We start from the raw sequence: 22575 nt of genomic DNA on the forward strand, positions 1-22575 counted from the left end.
TGGCCCACCATGATTCAGGAGTTTATTTATTACTTCTTCTTTCAGATGACAGCCTGTCAGTCTGCTGGCAGCATGTGACGGCCGACCTGGTCTGCCAAAGGCTGTTACGGGGACGTCAGGTGACGTTCTCTGAGTGCTGCTGTCAACATGGCGAGGCGTGGAGCTTTAGCTGCGCTCTCTGTCCTGCCACAGACTCAGGTAACATACATATACATGAACTCTCTCACTCTCTTCTCTCTCGTTCTCTCTCTCACACACTCTCACATCAGTCCTGCTACTCTTTGTTCTGAATATACATTGCCTAAACGCATCTTTCTCTCTCCTATTCTCCGTTTTCTCCTTTCTAACAGAGGAGTATGAACGTCTGTGCAGTCCTGTGTTGGGTCCAGCCTTCCCTCCCCCATTTCCTGACCGTTACAGTCCAGGCCCACTCCCAGGTCCCTATCCAGGACCCAGGCGTGGTGGTGGAGGGAGCTATGCCCTCCCTTACGAACCAGACCCTTATTCAGAACCTTTCCCTCCAAGGCAAGATTACCCCCTCCCTGTCTACGAGGACTACTCTCCCTTTGGGGGAAGGAGATCAGGACTCAGGGAGAGACCACCAGGATCCTACAGCCGATCTGAGACCCCCTACAGCACTGGCCCAGGGTAATATTAAGAAAAGACAAGAACATTAGTTTTGATTTATTGTGAGGATGAGATGAAAAAAATTATCCATTCATTCATTCCTATATATAAATTGTTTTCTTGATATTTCACTACTGAGAGTATTTGAAGTTTTTTGTAGCACTGCAGTATTATAAACTGAGATAGGTAGATATTACAGGTATTCAAAATAACACCAAATTCATATAAATACATGCATATACTGATAATCACAATGCCAAATCACATTTCATAACTAAACCACATTTTGTTCACCTCATTCCAGATGCTGAGAAACTTTTTGCTTTAGCTTGTAGCTTTTTTTTTTTTTACAGGCCTGACCTTTACTATGATGAAGCTGACTTTGATCCTCAGTACGATCCTCCCCGGCCTGGACCTGGACCCCCATTCAGGATTACAGACCCTCGGAGTGAGCAGGCTTTTGGCATGCATCCCCCTCCACCATCTGTTCCCGAGGGCCTCCCCTTGAGTCTGGCCCCCCTGCCAGACAACTCCCCCTACAGTGAGGATGGCCGGGAGGAGAGGTGGAGGTTCCCGCCCCCCTTCCCTCCATTCAGGGACAGTCGGAGAGGGGAGACCCCGCGCCGTGTTTTTGAAAGTAAGACAATAGAGTGGTGGTCTTTCCACCCTGACCTATATGAACTGGGACGTAGTAACAAAATTGACTCTGAACCAGCTGACCCACAAAGTCATGGGCTTGATGCCCCTGAGCAACACACACATATGCTGCTCCAAGGGGACTGGACCTGTAATTAATGAAAATATGTCACTCTGGATAAGAACATCAGTTAAATGAGTAACTCTCAATGAATATCAAATATGTGAAATATTGTTTCTTGTCAACATTTCACATCAAGGTCATTGGCTTTATTCTTCTTAGGTATATTGCGTATGAGTTATTATCATGCTTATTTCTATGCTAAGATGCATGTTATTACAACATGGTATTATTTTTCTTGTTCCTCATTTTAGGGCGATTTGAGTCCTATGAGGGCCTCGGTGCGGATGAGTGCGGAATTGTGCACGGATGTGAGAATGGACGCTGCATCCGTGTGGCTGAGGGCTATACCTGCGACTGCTTCACTGGCTACCAGTTGGAAATGACCTCCATGGCTTGCATCGGTGCGACACAGTTCTCGCTCTGTAAATGTGTTTGTTTCACCTTCTACATTGTGGTCCCCCTAATAAAAAAATTATTTCTCCACAGATATTAATGAGTGTGAGGAACCAGATATTCCTGACTGCATTAACGGACGCTGCATCAACACAGACGGCTCATACCGATGCCAGTGCCTTGTCGGCTTTATCATGTCCCGTCGTCCCAACTACTGCATTCCTGCATAGCCACCAGTTCTGGGGACCTCTTATCATCAGGATGGACCCTGGACATCCCATGTTTTTTGAGCTTGTGTTTGTGTGTCTGTGTGCCCACATGCATGGGACATGGACACTAAATGTGTCACGGCTGCATTTTCACAAGAATAATTATAAAATCTCATCTGTACCCCTTGACACACCTATGCGGCAACTTTCTGTGGAGGTACCATAGGACCGGTTCCATAGTCATATGTGTTCAGAGCCACTCCCATCCAGAAGGGGAACTATCTGTATCCAGTGGCACAGATATACTATACACACATTTTTTTTTTTTTTTTTACAAAGATGCAGTTTACTGGAGTAGACCAAATGTTTAACATGCTGGGTGAATGTACAGTGTGGAGTTCAACAGCAAAGACATGATCATTAGTCGAAAAGATTTATTATTATTTATGCTTTAATAATAGGAGGCAGATCATTCCTTTTAGAATGTGTCCCTTCAGAACACAGAAGAGCTCACTTCCAACACATTTCAACACTCTGCTCAAGCTTTCTCACAATTCCAAAAGTCATTAAGAACATTTATAAAGTATGTTTATATTTTTAATACATTGTTTTTTTACCACAAAAATATATTACGCGACTGGTAAATATGTTGATTTGTTTGTATCTGTAAAACATGTCTCAGCACCCAAATTTGTTTGACTATGCACTGTATTTTTGGAAGACATAGTGATTGTGTGAACTTTCGCACAACAGTTATTGTAAATTTGAAAAGAATGTCTGTTTTTATTGTTTTCATTTGTTTATCCTAAGTGTAGGAATATATATATATATATTTAGATTACATTTGCATTGGAGACCTTTATTTCTCATCACCATGTTCATTGGTCAGTTTCTTACAGCACTGGCCTGTATAAATTCTGAAAATTCAGAAAACCCTCACATTAACTGTATTGCCATTTGATTGACCATAATTCAATGCTTTTTCTACTGAAAGTTTTGGCTACACATAGCATGGTACATTAGCAGCATGGAGTTCAAGTGCACATGTACTTTGCTATTTCTCATTACGTACATCAGAAATTGTACTTTCAGCTACGTCATGTGAGTAACTTCCCTAAAAATGTCTTAAAGAACTCTGAATAACTCTGAATAACCTGACATCAGAACAAAAAAAAGTAATGAAGACTAAGACAACAAGTTCTTGAAGATGAGATGCCAGATCAGATGCAGATTGAGATACTAGATGATTGGGTTATCTTCAAAACATGTCATGTGGGGTGTTCCCGAATGCTGTGGTTACTACCTAACAAAAGTGATTCAAGAAAGAATAAATAGTGAACTGGTGATGTGGTCATGGGCATCCAAAGCTAAGCAAGTTCAGCATGTTGAAGACTAAACCTGTCTGGTCTTGTGGAAAATCTTAATGGTGTCCATGATAGGAAGCTGGGGCTGCAGAACATGGCCATATAAAAGTTCCTACAATAGACACGTGAGCATCGGAACTGGACCAGAAATCGAAGATGGTCTGGTATTATGAATCATGTTTTGTTCATGTTTTGTCATAAGCAGGGGTAATAAATAATTTTCCCTCTCCACTAACAGTACTGCACAACAGAAAGAATGTCTATGACTGAAATCATGTTAGCCTTAAGAAAGGAATTTATTGCAATTCCAATCCAATATCCAATTCAAATTCAAATTGTATTTGTCACATACACAGTCATACACGGTATGATGTGCAGTGAAATGCTTTCTGCAACTGCTACAGACCACAGTATTGCAAATGTTGCAAGTAAACAATGAACCAATATGCAAATATTGCAAACATAACCAAGTATTACACTTTTACGTCTTTAACATAAAATATGTGTAACTGGTAGGGTGAAGGTGTGCAAATGAGTTACAGTTTTTACAATGTTTAAAGAAAGAGAGAAAGAGCCATAAAAGAAAGAGCAGTAAGGACCTAAAAAGCGCAGAGTCATTTTGTGCAAAGTGATTTTGTGCAAAGTGGTTTTGTGCAAAAGAGTCCGGAGTGATTGGAGGTGAAAGTGCAAAATCAAACAAAAGCTCGTGGTGCACCTTTCACACTTTTAAAATGTTTGTTTAGTTTCTGCCTCCCTGCTTCACGTGCTTTTGTTTGAGTAGGCTTTTAAACGCCTTACCCGGCTGCCTAACCCTAATGCCTGGCGTGTTTATATGGATCCCTCACGTAATCCTTTTTATAGGCCAATCCCCTGAACTTCACAAGCGGCCAAGCTGATTAAAGTGGTTCACGGTGCATTTAATTTATTACGCGGGATTGCAGGGGCCAGCGGAATATCAGCTTTCATCATGGACCGGGAACACTTTCTCTCACACTCCATGTTCCTGTAGCTGGCAAATCAGCACTCACGTTCTGGACAGTGTAACCTGCCAGGGATATACCTTAATTACTCACCTTGGTTTCATTATCACCCGACGCATAAGTGCATGGTAAACATGCACCTTAAACGGGGTGAAAAATCACTGTTGCCCATTTCTGTTAAAAGCTGATACAGGGTATCTAAGTAAAGCAAGTTGAAGTGCTGAATAAATTTATTTACTATTTGATAATCAATTTATTTGTACAAAAAAGCACTGCTACCTCCATTTGTCTAAACAACATGCTTTAACCCTATGTTGCTCTGGAGACATTAATAAGGAACTGCATTCATGTCTAAAAATATATTCATATGCTATATTGATATTATATTCATAATATGCATGTATGTGTTGCAGTGGATGGTGCATACATGGATTTTTTTGCTTTAAATATCCAAATGATCATTAATAGCAGCAGCACTGACACATGCAGCTCAGCTCAATTTTGATTTTGAACATGGAGAAATTGTTATTATTTGCATGCAAAGCAGGCATGAGCGACAACCTGCTGGTCAAGGTTTTCATTTGCACACACTTGTCATTTCAAATTAGATTTTTTTGTGTGTCTAAATATATGGTTTAGATGCAATAACTTGATGAATCTCTTCTAAAACCAACCATGCATGGAAATTTAAAGCGACCTGAGATCAAGTCATCTTTCAGTCGCTTCTCAGTATCATGGACAACCCCCCTCACCCCATGCATGCCTCCCTGATGGACCATCGTCTCTAAATGCAGAACTGAACAGGAAGTCCTTCTTACCCGGGGCAATAAGGCTGTACAACTCTTCCCCATTCTGTAAGCGATCTTCTCAGGATCGGTATTAATGTCCGGATTTTCATGGGACTGTGCAATTATACCCTCCTGTATGCTGCTGAATTTGAAAGTGAAAGTGAAGTGATTGTCATTGTGATACACATCAGCACAGCACACAGTGACACAACGAAATGTGTCCTCTGCTTTTTACCCATTACCCTTAGTGAGCAGTGGGCAGCTATGACAGGCGCCCGGGGAGAAGTGTGTGGGGACGGTGCCTTGCTCAGTGGCACATCAATGGCCTTCAAACCTGCAACCTTCTGATTACAGGGCCACTTCTTTAACCGCTAGGCCACCACTGCCCATGAATGTTGGTTTCCCATCCATCACAGCATGCTGCTACCTCTCTCTCTATTTATGGCACAACAATACGTCACTTTTTCAAAATCACTTGATCTAATTAACATCACTTTACTATACCTGTCACAGTTATTTATTATTTATTACTTTGTTAGGTTTATATTTATATTATAATTTTTCTTTGCACTTTTACAACTGTTCTGTTCTTATTTTCTTACTTGTTGCTTTTAGGACAAAAGAATCTCCCTCGGGATAAATAATTTTTTTTTCTAATCTCATTTGTGTTTCATGTGAATTCGTGTAATTTAAGCACCGTAAAAGCGGGCATTTACATTTACATTTACATCCACTGAGAGAGATCGAGGGAACAGTAGCTTCTTGCTGAGGGAGTCTTTCCTAGATTAGAAAATACGAGGAACTAGACAGGTGTCACTCCATGGACTAGACGGTAATCCTATCACTGGCCTTCTCTCGACTGCATGGGCCCAGAACTGGGTCAGCATTCCATAACACATTGGATAAATAACAAATATGCAAATCAAATGTAACAACGCCTGATATAAATGACTTATTGATAACAATTTGGCCCTTTCCAGTGTACCATGTATCATGTAAGGAGTGCAGTATTCATTTGGAATCTATAAAAAAAAAGTCACTTTTGATGTTTTAGTGTTTAATAACCACCAAATTAATGTTATTAAAGCCTATATAATTTTTGTATCGCCTTTAATGTTTGGTCACAGTACATTATTTCTTATATGACAGTAAGTGATTGTTTTGGTCATCGTGATACACAGCATGGCACACAGTGACATGCAACAAAATGTGTCCCCTGCTTTTAACCATCACCCTTGGTGAGCAGTGGGCAGCCATGACAGGCGCCCACAGTGTGTGGGGACGGTGCTTTGCTCAGCAGCACCTCATATTTTTTGTATCGCCTTTAATGTTTGGTTACAGTACATTATTTCTTATATGACAGTAAGTGATTGTTTTGTTCATCGTGATACACAGTGACATGCAACAAAATGCGTCCCCTGCTTTTAACCATCACCCTTGGTGAGCAGTGGGCAGCCATGACAGGCGCCCGCAGTGTGTGGGGACGGTGCTTTGCTCAGCAGCACCTCAGGACACCCTTGGCAGATCGGGATTCGAACAGGCAACCTTCTGATTACTGGTCCACACTACTGGTCCACATCATACAATACACAGAATTCAAAAGGTTTGCATGGGAACTCATGAGTAAAACTGTCCATGCATGCTACACTGCTGTATTAAATGCACTTTTCTAAAAATGTACTTAAGTACACCATGTCTTGTTTTTAAAATAAAAACTAAATACAAAACTTTTTTTTTTTAAATACAAAATATTTTTTTAAATACAAAAAATATTTTTGATACAAGTCTTTATCAAGTCTGTATCAAAATTACTCATTTATTGTGGAATCATCATACACCTGACCTCAGCTCTCCCAGAATTCCTATCAGCCAGCTATAGTAATTGATAATTACAGATTTATTTCCAAACTTTCCCCGAAGACTTAAATGAACACAATGAACACAGCAATCACTATTTTAGCTTCATTTTATGAAGTTTGCAGGGAGCTGATTCTTATGCTGATATTAAAAAATATGAATCACATATTTTATTTAGAAAACTAATGAGTATTATATTGATAATATTCCATGCATTGAAATGACAGGGACAGTAACCTTGTAGAAAGGATCAGAGCTGCACTGACTGCTGGCAGAGGGCTGGAGGAGAAGAGAACTGAGAAGTTCATCAGCAACCACAGAGGCTTATGCCCACAAAACTGCAAATCCCATTAGATGTGATGTACCTCATTAGTGCAGTTGACGAAGCATTTCTATGGAACTAATGATGCTGCTGGCATCCATTATGGCACACACAGACAAAAAATGTCATAAAATTCCAAGTCCCATAGAGCACCACAAATTAAGTCACACAAATGGTCATTTGATTTTTTTTAAATTGGACAACATGCATAATTTCAAGGACTTTTACTAACTTCCATACTGTTAGTTATCTACTGAAAAAATATTGTTCAAGCTATTTAACAAGCATCCCAAGTTACTTAAATGTTGCAAAAGCAATATGCCGTTTCTGAATATGACAGTAGTGTAGCACTGTGGTCTCACGCCTCCAAGGTTGGGGGGGTTCGAATCCAGGCCCCGGCTTTCTGTGCGTGGTGGTTTCATGCTCTCCTGATGTTGCTGTGGATTTCCCTCAGGTTCTCCGGTTTCCTCCCACCATCAAATGGCGTGTGCAACTACAAACTGGTAGTAGTCTCTGCTATTCACAAGCCTTTTGTGCATTAAGCAGTCACTGCAATTTACCAACGTCTGTATGCCTGTATGTGCAACATATGTTTGGCATTTCACATTTTGAGATGCATTGCATGCACAATTCTGCAGCATACGTCAAGAAGGCATGACAGGGTGAACAACTATTCTAGGAAAGGAGGGAAAGTGTGACAAAGCGTTCCCAAATCTCTGTTAACCTTCGTCTGCTGGTGTTATGTAAATGACACTATCTGGCGCGGACACAAGTGGCCCGAGATGTGGGACTCCAGGTGAAGATTCAGGTGAGACAGCTATCAAGGTGTCTGATGAGGAGATTAGGTCAGTGCTTCTCACACCATGATACGGTGGCTCTGAAAGTGTTGCCTCAGCAAATGGCGGAGCAACCTGACATCACCAGTTCCATAAGCCCTTCCCTTCCCCAGCCAACAGGTAATCCCTGTTCCATCAGAGCTGACCTACTGACTGAGAGCGGCCTCGCTCTCTCCCTCGAGAATTTTTGTTACCCGTTGCCTTAAATAGTTCTGGCCCAAATCCCGTAAGGGAAAGTTGTAATCTGTTAAGCAGTAAGTGAAACTTCCCTTGTGTTTGAATACATTTAAATCCAGAGTATTTGTTATTATTAGCATTATCGTTCGGATTTAAATAAACTTCCAATATATTGATATGTATATGATTTTCTGATCTTGATGTCTGGTTTCTTCAAGTGAATGTAAAAGATATGATGTGATTTAGAATTAAGTATTCTAGTTCTCACGCAATTAACTAACAGTGGTGGCACTGCCATTAATCAAACGGATGTCCCCTACAAAAGGTTTAGGTTTCGATGCGTATTCATCCTAAATGACTGACAGCCCGAATGCAGTATGTATTCATACGACTTTTCAGTATAAAGATCCAGGGGTTCATCAGTAACCCCACTGTCACAACGGAGTGACACCAGAGCGTCAGACCCTCTAGACGGCCCCAGGATTAGGCAGCCTGGCCCCTCCCGGCCCTGAGAAGGGTGTCATTTAAATGAACCTGCGCTCCTCAGCGCCACACTTTTCTCTCGCTCACCCTGTTCATTCCTCGCTCGGATTTCTAATAAGACAATGGACACCAAGGACTTCTACCTGGGTGACAACTTTAAGTTTCTGAGTGGACACAACTAGTAAGTTCATTACGGATCTGGGCAATAATTCTTCCCTTGCTGCATAAACTGTCCTATATGCAACTTTCATTTTGTCACAATTTGTTATAGAAAATAACGTTCCATGTAAGGTGCAGATTAGAATTATTTTTGGAATACAATATTATTTTTATTTGTAGCTTTTTGGACCGGCCGTCTACCGATGACCCCCCATCCCCGACCGAAGCCTTCATCAAATCGGACCCCGCCAGCCCCGCGTTCCCCCTGGACCGGAACACGCCCTTCAGCCCGAGCTGCGCCTCCGACAGCAGCGGCTGCAGCTTCTTCTCCCGCGGCCGCTCCCTGAACCCCGACTCCCCGGCGCCCGGCGGCGCGCACCGCCTCGGCTCGGTCTCGTCCCACAGCGACAGCGGGGACTGCCCGGCCGCCCTGGCCGCCGCACACAAGCGCCTGTGCCTGGTGTGCGGCGACTTCGCCTCGGGGTACCACTACGGCGTGGCGTCGTGCGAGGCGTGCAAGGCCTTCTTCAAGAGGACCATCCAGGGTGAGGCCGCATTAACGTGCGCGGGGGGACTTTTATTTTGACGCGGACTTTTAAAAGTGATAAATTAAAAGTTCTAAATAATCCCTAATTCCGTCGTAGTGACGGCAAGTCAAATGGAAAAAGAAATTCCTGGTTAAAGCAAAATTTTCCCTTTAATTATTTAAAATAGTCAATGACTGATTTGGCTTTAATATTACTTTCACAGCCAAAAGAAGACGAAATGGTTTTTAAAATTCTTTTTCAAAGCATACGCAATCTTTATTTGTTGAGTAATATGTTGAATAATGTTGAGTTTAATTTTTTTAACTTTTCTTTTAGTTATAAACTGAAAGAAGTGCTGGCTAGTCAAATAAAAAATAGGCCATGTCCAAGCAATGGGGGTTTTAATTACTTTAGTAATCAATAATGGCTTATGGGTTTCACACCAAATCAGATATTCTGTAGGTTCGAGTCGGCTCTTGATCTTGTAGAGCATTGATTTCTGTGTGAAGTGCAATATGGTTTGGCCATAAGATAGATTTCTTTAATTTTTTTCTTTCCGGCTTGATTTCCAGAATTGAACTGCAGGGCCTGCATCAGTAAAAAAAACTGAGTTAAATAGTTGACTAGTCTCATGATTACTACTATTTACTATTTCATCATACTCGACATAATGGGATGGGAAACCGAATGGATTCCCTTCACAGATTTCCCTGTCTGCTGCCCAGAGCTGAATGAAGTATATGAATAAATATCAATATATTGATGAAGAGTTGCTTTGGGGTAGTGGTTGGCCTAATCCCTGAGTGGACATTGTTTTTAGGGGGGAAGCCCATTGATCGTAAGACCTTACCCCCTAAAAACAAGTCTGTCTGGACACTAATGGGTGGAGTAGACCGGTCAATACTCGATTAAACCCTTTTTTTGTCTTGGAAACCACAACTTTGTGTGGGCTTGTTAACTGGGTGGCGACAACGGTCAATAGCCCGTCTGTGGATTTCTGCGTGAATGCTCGGGGTGCCGGGCGTGGGAAATCGGACGGAAAATGTCGATGCTGTGCTGTTTTACTCCCTCGAGCCAAAGCGAGACCCTGATTTTGGTCCTTTTTTTCCCCCGTTTGCTCCTCCAGGTAACATTGAGTACAGCTGCCCGGTAATGAACGACTGCGAGATCACCAAGCGGCGCAGGAAGTCCTGCCAGGCCTGCCGCTTCCAGAAGTGTCTCCGTGCGGGCATGATGAAGGAAGGTGAGGCCCATCTGCCTCCTGGTGACGTTTTGCTTCGTAAGCTTTCAGGCGGCCTAACTGGAGTGTGAACTTCTGTCCCCGACAGGGGTCCGTATGGACCGCGTGAGAGGTGGGCGGCAGAAGTACAAGCGCAGGGTGGACGCCAACATGTCATTGTACATCAAAAGCCCATACTCACATCCCAACAAACTCAACAGTGGGTAACATCAATATTTTACATTTGCCTTTAAATATGCTGCATGTATATAATCTTCCTTAAGAAGTTAAATGACAATTATATGCATATTATTGTGATCTAAAATAAATGTTATTTATTGTTTAGGCCGGGACCTAAAACCCCAATGTTTTAAATCATACACTTTAAACTGTGGCCTGTTTAGAACCTTAATTTTTAACCAGAGTGCATATGCAGCAATAAAGTGAATTCAAATTATGAACCAGCCCAACAGCTTCTTACCTTGCAGAAGAACTTGATGTTTTCTGTGTGAATTCTGAAATCATGTTTTATTATTCTCACTGTTTAATATCGAATAATTTGCTGTTTCAGGGAACAAAGTGATATCTCAGCTCCTCATGTCTGAGCCAGCCCCTCTCTGTGCCATCCCAGACTCCTCTGTTGTGGACTGTGACCTGCGAGCCCTCCTGACCCTGTGTGACCTGCTCAACCGGGAGCTCCTGGTCCTGATTGGCTGGGCAAAACACATTCCAGGTAATCATGTGGACCCTCTTTAAGTTTTACAACCGAATCTGTTCAATGTATTTAACCTCAAATGTGTTTAGAGAATGTTTGGTCTGATTGGTCCATTTGTCTCCCTGCCAGGCTTCTCTGCACTCTCACTGGTGGACCAGATGTCTCTGCTGCAGGGCGGATGGATGGAGACCTTGGTGCTGTCTGTAATGTCGCGCTCGCTGGGCTGCACAGACAGGCTGGTTTTTGCGGACAACTTGCGGCTGGACGAGAACCAGTGTTGTGCGGCGGGGCTGTCTGACCTCTACACCGCCCTCAGACAACTGAGCAACAAGTACCGACAGATGGGACTGAGCCCGGAGGAGGTGGTCACACTGAAAGCCATGGCACTTGCCAACTCAGGTAAACACACAACAGACCACCAGTAACCAAATGCTGCTTCATGCACAAAAAAATGAAAATACAAAACTATGGGCACTATTTTTAAACCGCGCTAAGCATGGGGCTCGTTCTCTGGTGTCAAAGGTCAAAGACTTCTTCACTATCAAACAAGACATATGCGCAACCATTAAATGATGTTTGCATATGTGTCATATTGGCAGGTGTGGTTTTAAATAATTTGGAATAAGAAAGTAGGGCTCTTGAGAGCTGTCAATCATCAGGCTCCTCCCATCTTAAACTGTTTAGAAAATCATCCTTAAAATTTGACCACACACTAACAAAATAGTGTAGAAATATTGATAACTACCAAGCGGTTCTTTCTTGTTTTTATGCTAATTCCGAGGTTGCCTGACCTTGCAGCGGTGAACATAACGCACGGGGCTGCGCATTGGGCCAGTTTGTAAAATAGTGCCCTGTATAATTTGTATCCACGTGTACTTTGTCATTTGGCTGCCAAATTTGGTTAATTGGCTAGTTCTCTCAGTGTTAAATATTTCCAAAGCACAATTGAACCTCTGGAATGAATGTATTATTCAGAAGTTATGACAACCTGTAAAGTATTCTAAAATCTCTCAGGGTAGCAGATCTCCATTAACCCCCCCCACTTCTGGGTACGCGCTCCTTTAACAGCCCAAAGCAAAACCAATCAATACCAGAGCAGGCAGCCCATTCTCAGAGCTGAGATCAATAAATCCATCCTCTTCTCCCTACCGCCAGCGGTCTAATCGCTCCATTTATAAAACCATTAACCGTCCCTTCCCTGCGAGCGCCTGACTCCGGGGCAGCTACGTCGCACGGCGAAGCGATGATGGGGACTGCCTTCGTTTATATAGTTCACCATCACAACCATCATAAACACTGAGCGTCTGATATGGAAACCTTGACCCATAAATCAATAGATCCAGACATTAGGTGTTAATTGAACCACAAAGGAGGCTGACAATGACGTGCAGCCAGAGTCCACGCCCCTTGACCCTCTCAATTCTGGTCTCCTTCAGACGCCGACAACCTGGAGAGCACCGAGGCCCTGCAGCGCTTCCAGGACGGGCTCCACGAAGCCCTGCAGGAGTACGAGAGCGTCCAGCACCCTGCCGAGCCTCACCGTCTGGGCAAGCTCCTCATGACCCTGCCCCTGCTGCGCCAGACGGCCAACCGCGCCGTGGACACCTTCTGCAGGCTGCATCTGGAGGGTCGCGTCCCCATGCACAAGCTCTTCCTGGAAATGCTGGATGCCAAAATATAACTGCGACATCATCAAACGTGGACTCAATTGGTCTCTTGTTCCAGGGTTTCTCTGGTTTTTATTGTTATTTGGGGATAAAAGCACATTTTGCAATAAATATGCTGGAAAAAACAATTCAAGTAGATTCAGTTTACATTTACTGAACTGGTAAAAGGTTAAAGAGCAGTTTTGCTGGGATGTCCACTTTGCAATAAGTAGCGTTTGATTCCAATGACTGGCGTGTTATGTATTTTGAATTGTCTTATTTATGAAGAACATTACTTCTGTACAGCTTTATCAACTGAAAATACAATTATTTTTACACACTAAAAATAAAACGCTTTTTTTTTTTTAATAAGAGCCATGACTTAATACTTTTATTACTGGAGAGAATACAAAAAGGGGAGCAGTTTTCATGTCATTTATGAACACTTGCAGTGTGTTTTGATGACAAAGTGGCATGTTTCTCAAGTGCATTGGCTGCCCTGCAAGTGACATCACACCAAAACAGCACTGCACATAAAACACAAAGCAGACCACTGCTTCTCAGTGGTCAACGCCATGCACGACAGCAGAATAGAGACGAAAAAAGTGGAAGACCAAGCCGTAAATGTACAAACATCTGTAGCACACCAGCTGGCAGTATGCAAACCAGTGCATTTTACTGTGTACTCACAGTGAACTTTAGGGTGGGCTTTTTGAAATGATATTCATACACACCTAATGTACACCTTTGCCCTTCTCTGCAGTCCTTTGGACAGAGGAGTCTGGTCTGAAGCACAGGCAGCAGGTCCCTGAACGAACACGTTCCCGTGCGTGAAGAACGGTGTGACAACGTGAACTCCACGGAGTCCCTCGCTGCATAGTCACAATGACATTTCTACTTGCACTGCATACTTACACTGAAGTCAGGCAGTATGGGTCAGGGAAGGCACTCGAGAGATGCAGTGCACGTTGCTATGCCAACTTTTCTGCTGTTGGACTGATCAGCAACACTCGCTCGTGATCACGTACTTTAACGTCCTCATGATTAGCCCGACACCAGCTAGAAAGTAGTACTTAAAAACAACCTACTGACTTTTACATCAGAATGTGTAATGGATATTTTTTTACTTAAAGGCAGCACAGAAATTAATAGATAAAACGGAGCACATTCCCCAAATTACTTTCCACATTTCCACAAGTTTTCCTGTAAGCAATTTAGTATCTGTGTTTGGCATGGGCGTGGCTATTTAAAAATGCCAATTTGCTTCACTGTTCCTTTTCTTTATTAAACATGACTGTACATTAAATATCTTTTTATACATAATAATATTTTTTTTCAGTAATTTGCAGTTAGGCTATTCAAATAGTGAATTAATTTCATAAGCTCATCCCTACTTTGAACAGTCAGTTAAAGGAATGTGGTTCACTGGATGCACCGTGCATTAAAAAGTACAAAATCTCATCATATAAAACAGCAACCCAGAAATATTACTGACATAGTAAATCTTTTTAAAGCCCTCAGCACATGACTAGAAAGTTCATGGAAGACATTCTGTAAGGCGTTCAAACCTCTCAAGAAACACATGCAGGCCAATCAGAAGCTAGTTTCATTCATGGGAGGTTTGGGGCTGGTTGGCGGCACCGACGCTGCACCATCAGAGCCTGAGGAGGCACCGGAAGTATCAGTGGGCGGGGCCTCTGCAGTAGGGGAGGGGCCGGATCGGCGAGGGGAGACAGGGGTTTGTGAACGCGTAGGACTGACTGTAGCAGGGGCAGGACCCGGTCCACTGGGGGACGGCCTTCTAAGCGAGGAAGACGCGGAAGATGAAGGTACACCGGGATGTGGGGGGGTGGAGAAGGAAGATGGCGTCCGGAAGCCTAGCCTAGGATCCAGCTCACTGCAGACCGCCAGGCTGCGTCTGCTGCCCTCCATGCCAGTCATGTCCGCACCCTTGGCCCGCTCCTGGCAGCGCTCCACAAAGCTGCCACGACGAAAGGAGCCCATGGCCTCTGGGGGGCCGCGGAGGGGCAGTGGGCTGCCACCGCCTGTGCTGCTGGCACCCAACGAGGACTGGCTCAGGCCGAGGTTGGAGGGTTTAATGAATGGCACCGGTGGGGCCTGTCGAGGGAGACTTCCCGAAAAAGAAGACAGGCCGCTGCGATGACCACCGCGGTCCCGAGTGTTTTCACTCATCTGAGACACAAGGCTGCCAGAGGGAGAGAGGCGTAGTCAGCCAAAAGGAAGCAGAAAGTTATGCAACTGCTGCCCTCTGCTGGTAACATACAGTATTGAAAAATGGTTCACATTATACATGATATGTATTTTAGAAAGTAAATGCAAAAAGTGTTTCTAACAGTTACTAACTAAACATAAACCTGTCTAAAATGTAGTGATGTTCATGTGTGAGTAAAATGTACCTGCAGGTGGAGGTGCGCGGGGTGCTAGTGTGTGTGAGGGAGGCTGCAGGGCTCATGTCAGGTGTACGTGTCAGGGCCAGGTCACACTGATCCAGCAGCTCCAGAAGCTCCTCCTCTGTCGGCCCGCCCAGAGCTGTCATTCAAAACACGAGGAGATTTTTTTTTTGTCATACTTGACTTCAATCAATACAACAACCGAACAAATGGCCATTATCCAATACACTCCAGCACTTTCACTTTCAATCACTCTGGACAAAATCTCTGCTCTTTTTACTTTTTAATCTCTTTTTTATCTTTAAACATTGATTTTCACTCATTTGCAAACCTTCACCATACCTGTTACACATTTTATATTAAAGACATAAAAGTGTAATATTTGGTTATGTTTGCAATATTTGCATATTGGTTTTCATTATATACTTGCAACATTTGCAATACTGTGGTCTGTAGCAGTGGCTACACACATTTCACTGCATATCATAATGTGTATGACTATGCATGTGACAAATAAAATTTGAATTTGATAGTGTATCTTGATTTGTAACAGCACTTATGTACTGGTTGGTGAGCTACAGACAAAGTCAGATAAAAATGCTGAGTGTATGTACTTTACTTTACTTTATTTTGCAGACGCTTTTATCCAAAGCGACTTACAGGAGGAAGACACCAGCAATTCTCGTTCGATTTCTATAGATGTACACACACATGACAAAGACTGTTAAAGAGGCAGATGCAACACGGATAACCCACCTTTGATATCCACCTTGCCAGCGATCTCCATGGCGGTGGTAAGGTCCCACATCTGGATGCTGCCATTGCCGTGGCCGCTGAATAGGTACCGCCGGGGGCGCGAGCCGATTCGGCTGGAGCCCTCACACTCATGCACCATGAAGGCCGTGATGGAAGTGCCGTCCACCGAGCGCACCTCACACACCCTGCCAGGGTGAAAAGGTCACATCAGACGAGATCATGACCATGTTTCCTTGATTGAGCAGACAGGCTCACCTCTTCCCGTTGGAAGACAGGCGCACGTAGAGCTTGTCTGTGTCAGGAACCACTCTCTGAATAAAGACCTGCTGGTCGTCTCTCTCTCCATAAGGGCCTAAAGAAGGAGAGCGGAGCGCGATTCTGCCATCACTACAATGAAGAAAATTGCATTTCTGGACAAACAGACACTTGACCTTACCGATCTCTGTGCCGGCAGAACAGCCCCCGTGACCGTCGATGTCCTCCAGCGAGAGTATTTTAAAGGAGGTGAGGGGCGTTGAGCCAGGCTGGGTGGAGATCATGCCTCGGAAGCGAGTCACGGTCCAGGTGCGAACGTGGTTGTTATCCGCGCAGACTACACAGATAAGAAAACACCAATTCAACCCTCCCACATATACTTTGCTTATTATACAGATACTCAGATACTCATTTATTATACAACAAAACTGCAGACACAAGACTATTAAATAACAAACCAAGGAGCTTTGGTTGTGATGGTAGCATTTCACACTCTTGGCCTTTCTTAATTTAGACAATAGGGATGTTTTCAACAGTCCTGAAGGTTTATGCTGAATACTTTCTTATCATTCACTCAGGTTAATGAGCATCTCATCAAGCGGCTTTTGATGATGACAATAGTAAAAAAAACTGATCCATCAAACATACAATTAAAATATGTTCCTCGCACTGGACTCTTCAAAATGGTGCCATAACCACCACAGCATGGTGGTTAACTTTTAACTAGTAGTGTATAAATTGTAAAGATATCAGTAGCCTTAGCACATAACAATAATAATAAAAACAATCCCTTGCCAGACTGTACAGAATTAACCGGTGTTGCAACCAATGTGTAGTACCTGATATAAGGTGCTTCTCTGAGAGCATGATCTTGGTGACGGGGCTGCGGTGAACTGAGAAGGTCTGGAAGAGCTGAGGTCCCGACCCCACAGTCTCTGGGTGCTGCACAATCACCCGCACTGTACCCGAGCTGGTGCCATACGCAATTTCGATCCAGTTCCCGCTGTCACCTGCAGAGGGTTGATAGAATGTGAATGCCTTGTGGGCTATTTCAAATGAAAGACAATTGGATCGATAACAGTAATAATCACAACAACAACACTAATACTAATAATAGATTATTATTAGTGGCAAAAGACAGAAAACAAAAAGAAAACTGCACCCGTCCCGCATCTGGATACTAATCTAAACATTAATTCTGTACCAAACCTGTTTCGCTCGACCGTACTTGTTTTAGGTGTGAGGTAGACACTGAGGGCAGTGATGGCATCTTCGCTGGGGTCGCGGTACAGCTCGGTCACCAGCAGATCGTTGTCCTTCATCCGCAGCGGAAACTTCTGAACGTCTACAGGAACATAAACCACAGACGGACACGGCGACACTTAACCTTCAGAGACGCATCAGTGACACTTCTCATTTTTATACAGCCTACCAATATAGTAAATCGATCCGTTGTTGCATCCAAGAATAAGGAAGGAACCGGCGGTATCATAGCTGTTGATTGGAACCACATCTTGGTTCTGTACAAAAGAGATGGATTAAGAGTTTGGCATCATTGGAATCACTACTGCATGACTGGGATATGATAATGGTCACAATAACTCTGCTTAACCGAAATAAATGCAACAAGAATAATGTTGTCCTGATTTGAGAGACAGGAACTGGGTTTTCCTCCACAACACAAAGGTGGAAGCCACTGTACCTGCCAGTGTTTGGTCACTGCATTCCACACTCCCACTTTTCCTGTGTGGCTGGTGGCTATCAGCTGATTGCCCACAAAGAAGAGCGCCTCCACAGGGACATTCAAGCTAAATACGCCTACGAAAGATTAAGACAGAGTAAAAAACTTTATGTGGCCAAGTGGTGCCAGTATATAGCCATGCCAGCCTATGGGGGCTTCTAAAACCGTGTTGGGAGGACAGGAAGACATCAGGATATGTCTCTTTTTTTTTAAACTTCCTCACATTCAAGTGAAAGGCAAACGACCAAGGCCAAGTTCCTGCATACATATGAAACATACCGAACCGAAGTCTCCAAACTTGTTTTGCCCTGAGCCAAACACACAAAAAAACCCAGGGAAATGTTTAACTGAACGGAAGGTGGTCTCACCGATCTCGTTGCCATTGCCATCCGCACAGATGGACCACAGAATGATCTCAGTGCCCGAAGCCACAGCCACCATCTTGTCGTTGTCACCCAGAGAGCCTCCCATCACTTTAGCATTGAGAGCAACCCTATCAATCACCCAATCCAGACGTGGACTGGTAAAGACCAGCTGCCAGCCAGAAGACTCCTTTACCCTATGAATATGGAGAGATGGACAATCATGCCAAAAAAAAGGTTGCACACATACTGTTGCTACAGGTGGTGGCCTAGTTAGACACAAACCCCACTTACTACCATTGTGTCCCTGAGCAAGACTCTTAACCTTGAGTGTCTCCAGGGGGACTGTCCCTGTCACTACTGATAAGTGGGTCTGACAAATGCCAGAAATGTAAATGTAACACAAGCAACTGTAATTGACTTTGATTTTATAGATTTTCTTTGTAATTCAGGCATCTAGATCTTTATAATTCAGGCACCTAATGTGCACGTCACTTTAAAACATTCACTTGAGGTATTGATCTTCATTCAAGTAGCCAAGAGGCTTAGTTTGTCCAATTCATTCAATTGGAGCTTTCAGATTTAAAATCTACTGAAAATGATCTGATTTCCTATTCAGGAAAATGGAACTTGACCCCAAGGTTCTTCTGTTTTTATTTAAGTCAGCTAAAAAACAAGCTCCATTTTACCATATGTATTTTGAGAGAGGGAAAAAATCTATATTTGGGTCAATATGGTACAATTTGAAGGACTTTAGTTTTCCGTTTAGTCAGATTTGGCAGATTTTTGTGGTTTAGCAGCCACCGTACAAATTAAGGTGGAACGCTACACATAGCTGTACTTTAGAAATAAAAATAAATTATTTGTTATTTTTAGTTCAGCTCAACTGTAGCTTTCTAACTACGGTTCATAAACTGCTTAATGCGACTTGCAAATCAGCTAAAGTTAGAATTATTTCTGGAACAAAGTATTTCTACAGATGCAGACGTATTTAATGTACCTGTAGCAGACCACAAACTGGGCATAAGCCAGAGCGATCCAGTTGTGGTGACCACATATGATGCGGACCATGCCAGGGTCTGCCCCTAAACCCGAACCTAAGAGGGATCAGATGATTTGTTATTAACCCGTTATTCTAAAGACTGAGAAAACCAAATGCTACATAGACTCTCCTACCTGGCAGCTTCTCCTCAATAGCAGCCTTGCTCAAAATGCCAGAGTTGCCCAGGTTGGGGGGCATGGTGTTGCTGCGCCTCACCGGTGCCCTCTCAACAGGGCCTGAACGGCCACCCATGAACTGTGGGCCTGCCACGCTGTGCCGATTTCTCCTCTTGACAGGGTAAACTGAGCCACACACAGAGAGCATGAGCTTTATGGCTGTACAACTACATTTTGGTACCGAACAGTCCTGACTTTCTTTTTGCTAATGAGTTATGCCATTCCTAAAACATCTTCTGATATATGCAATACATTGCAATTCAGGGATTAACTGGAAGGCGTGGCTGGTCACCTGGAGGGGGAAGGTAGCCGTTGAAGAGCACTGTCCCACAGGAGGAGCGGTCAAGTTCGTCACACAGCTGCAGCTTACGCACTGAGACACCAAAACTCATACATCAGACTGGTTACTTTACCAAGATACATATATAGCAAAAGTAATAAACCCATCTGTTTTAATGAAATGAGGAAGTCACAATACAATTACATCCCATGAAGGGGGTCTTACCTAATGGAGTAATGCCATAGAACTCTGCTTCATGCATTAGTAAATGCACATCAATAGACCTGCAATTGGATGCATTTTTATTTAAATATGGATATCCTGAAGAGGGGGAAGGGGGCATATATTTTTAAAAAAATTATATACCACTATCTAATATTCGTACCTGGGATGCAATTCTTTGGTGCGAAGGAAGTTGAGAATGGGAGCAAAAAGAGATGGGTCCCGGTCTATAAAAATCTGTGTACAAATAAACAGCAATGCATGAGTTGGACAACTCCATAAGTTAAAGGTAAAAAGTATTGCCTTTTATATCGGTCTTAGTTGTTACAGCTAATACTGTATTTGAAGTCTCTTTCCGAAATGCAACTGTGGTGCAGCATTACAGCCACTCACACACTGAGATTTTCCTAGGACGAGCTCTTTTGGTCTCTGTAGTTTTAAATGCTAATAAGGAGGAGAGAGGCTGGACGAGGAGGTGAGCGGTCTACAAAAGTCAGGAAGTCATGTCTGCGTTTTTTCAAGAATAACGTTTAATTATCCAACTAATTCTTGCGTGACAGAACCAAAAAATACATTTGTTGACTATTAAACAGAACATATAATAATACAAGATACTTTATCCCCATAACTAGTGGTCAGAACTATGAACAAGTGTGACATGTATGTAGTACTTGTTGTCCCTTACTGCCGGGTACTTCAATATAAAGTTAAGACAAAAGCCATACAAGCCGTTTGAAAACTTGCCATGTGATGCACGGGACACAGAAACTCACTTGTTGAAACCAACTTCCACAATTAAATTCTGTGAACTCTATAAGCATTCAGACAAAATATGACAATTGTTTGCTTTGATTTTCATTGAAATAAGTAAAAATGTTACATCGTGAGAGGTAACCGTGTTTCAAATGTCTGCAAAACCTTCAGCTTTTAAATACAATGAAATTAAATGATGTTCCAAATTATTTGAGTACCCATCTTAAATATTAGGACAAGTAAGAGTGCAAATATTACAGTATTTTAGTTTCATTTTCCATAGAATTTTTGCAACAGATCCTGAGCTGCTGCTCTCTGAACAGTGAAGCAGTATGACCAAAGCACTCATTATACATATAACCATTTATAGCCACTGGACCATAGACAGGCCCAGGGGAACTTGTATAATGCTGAATAATCTCACAAAGTGACATTTTCATAACTTATCAAGGACTCTGAATAATCTTACCGCTCCTGTTTCGTCTTTCAGTGTGGATATTCTGCCACTCAGGAGGCTATTCAAATCATAAAATTATACATTATTATTATTATCAAGATATTACTACACAACAACAGTTACTTGGGTCTGATTTATGAAGGAACTTCAGTAAAGTGCATCAAGTTATGTGGCCTGTGCCCCATTCTAAACCGAATCAGAGATCAGAAACAAACCTTGAGAAAAAGGAGTCTGGAACCCATGTCAGAGTTTGCTTCGAGGTGCTGAACCTACGGTGACGCACATAAAAGTAAATCAAAAGTAATCCAAGGAAGAATCCACGACACGGTTTTTTCTTCTATTACTCGCCTCAAAAACTCTGAACTACTAAAAATTTTTACCTTACAACCGCAATAGGTTTTAAACACATTATACATTTGTTAAAAAAAAAAAACATGCCGAATTACATTTCGCCTGCTGTCGTTTCTGTAAAATTCCCCCCAAAAATTCCACCGGTCAGAATGAAACCCAGCGTCACTGGGATTGATTGGAAATTACATTAAGTAACGCATTAAAAAAACGAATAAATAAATGCAATAAAACTAGAGGGACGCTAACGTTAGCTACGGGGAGCTTCCTTAACTACAGGGCCAGACGCCAAACAGTTCTTTCTTACCTCTTTCCCCCGACATTTAAATGAATTATTTCCCCTGTCCTCGCCATACTTGTGCTCTAGCTTGTCGCAAATGAGACAGGAGGTCTGAGTCCCATTTAATGCAGCAAAATGTCATAGAAAAGGCGACAACGCTAATCCCTGGTTAGAACAGGCTGCAGTTCAGGCGACTCCAGCGCCCAGTGGGTCGACGCTTCACTTCCTGGTCAGGGCAAAATCTATCACAATAAGAGATAGTCGAAAGACGAGCTTTATTTTCTCATATGAGAGGTTACTTTATTCCCCCTTATTTCCTGACCAAATCGCACGCGTGTTTTATATAAAATGTAATAATGAACCGTTTCTTAGACAGGCGAAGCGTTGTGGAGTTTTGTGTAGGGTAAGTGGGGAGGCGACTTTTATTGTG

At 42.9% G+C, this 22575-nt stretch overlaps 3 protein-coding genes across 6 annotated transcripts in view; 2 read left to right on the forward strand and 1 right to left on the reverse strand.

The window, feature by feature from the left end:
- The window catches only part of ltbp4 (latent transforming growth factor beta binding protein 4), a 56989-nt gene extending 53396 nt beyond the window's left edge, over positions 1-3593 (forward strand). For all 4 annotated transcript variants that reach the window (XM_028961671.1, XM_028961673.1, XM_028961672.1 and 1 more), the window contains 5 exons: positions 46-198; positions 351-648; positions 981-1264; positions 1639-1788; positions 1874-3593. In XM_028961671.1, the coding sequence (XP_028817504.1) occupies positions 46-198; positions 351-648; positions 981-1264; positions 1639-1788; positions 1874-2010 (1022 nt within the window). In that variant the 3' untranslated portion in view covers positions 2011-3593. The remainder of the gene's footprint in view (positions 1-45; positions 199-350; positions 649-980; positions 1265-1638; positions 1789-1873) is intronic.
- A 5225-nt stretch (positions 3594-8818) lies between these two features.
- esrrd (estrogen-related receptor delta) lies at positions 8819-14368 on the forward strand. Its single transcript, XM_028961754.1, has 7 exons — positions 8819-8977; positions 9136-9500; positions 10609-10725; positions 10811-10921; positions 11273-11434; positions 11546-11815; positions 12853-14368. Exons 1-7 carry the CDS (start codon positions 8919-8921, stop codon positions 13095-13097), a joined length of 1329 nt encoding a protein of 442 aa, XP_028817587.1. The 5' UTR covers positions 8819-8918; the 3' UTR covers positions 13098-14368.
- shkbp1 (SH3KBP1 binding protein 1) lies at positions 13129-22219 on the reverse strand. The gene is made up of 18 exons (XM_028961753.1): positions 22173-22219; positions 21733-21786; positions 21530-21575; positions 20471-20544; positions 20311-20369; positions 20098-20178; positions 19764-19931; positions 19588-19684; positions 18594-18784; positions 18187-18302; positions 17917-18004; positions 17713-17829; positions 17324-17494; positions 16666-16821; positions 16485-16581; positions 16230-16414; positions 15480-15612; positions 13129-15268 (listed from the first exon to the last, which is right to left on the reverse strand). The coding sequence occupies exons 1-18, from the start codon at positions 22217-22219 to the stop codon at positions 14656-14658; spliced, it is 2493 nt and encodes an 830-aa protein (XP_028817586.1). The 3' UTR covers positions 13129-14655.
- Positions 22220-22575: the final 356 nt, after the last annotated feature.

The sequence above is a fragment of the Denticeps clupeoides genome, chromosome 19, assembly GCF_900700375.1.
Source record: "Denticeps clupeoides chromosome 19, fDenClu1.1, whole genome shotgun sequence".
NCBI lineage: Eukaryota > Metazoa > Chordata > Actinopteri > Clupeiformes > Denticipitidae > Denticeps > Denticeps clupeoides.

Coding starts and splice junctions, on each gene's coding strand:
- esrrd (XM_028961754.1), top strand. CDS start 8,919: ATGGACACCAAGGACTTCTACCTGGGTGACAACTTTAAGTTTCTGAGT. Junction 10,726..10,810: donor TGCGGGCATGATGAAGGAAG/GTGAGGCCCATC, acceptor TGTCCCCGACAG/GGGTCCGTATGGACCGCGTG. Junction 10,922..11,272: donor ACATCCCAACAAACTCAACA/GTGGGTAACATC, acceptor TTGCTGTTTCAG/GGAACAAAGTGATATCTCAG.
- shkbp1 (XM_028961753.1), bottom strand. CDS start 22,219: ATGGCGAGGACAGGGGAAATAATTCATTTAAATGTCGGGGGAAAGAG. Junction 19,685..19,763: donor TATTGAGGAGAAGCTGCCAG/GTAGGAGAGTCT, acceptor GATCCCTCTTAG/GTTCGGGTTTAGGGGCAGAC. Junction 16,415..16,484: donor CTGTCTTCCAACGGGAAGAG/GTGAGCCTGTCT, acceptor TCACCCTGGCAG/GGTGTGTGAGGTGCGCTCGG.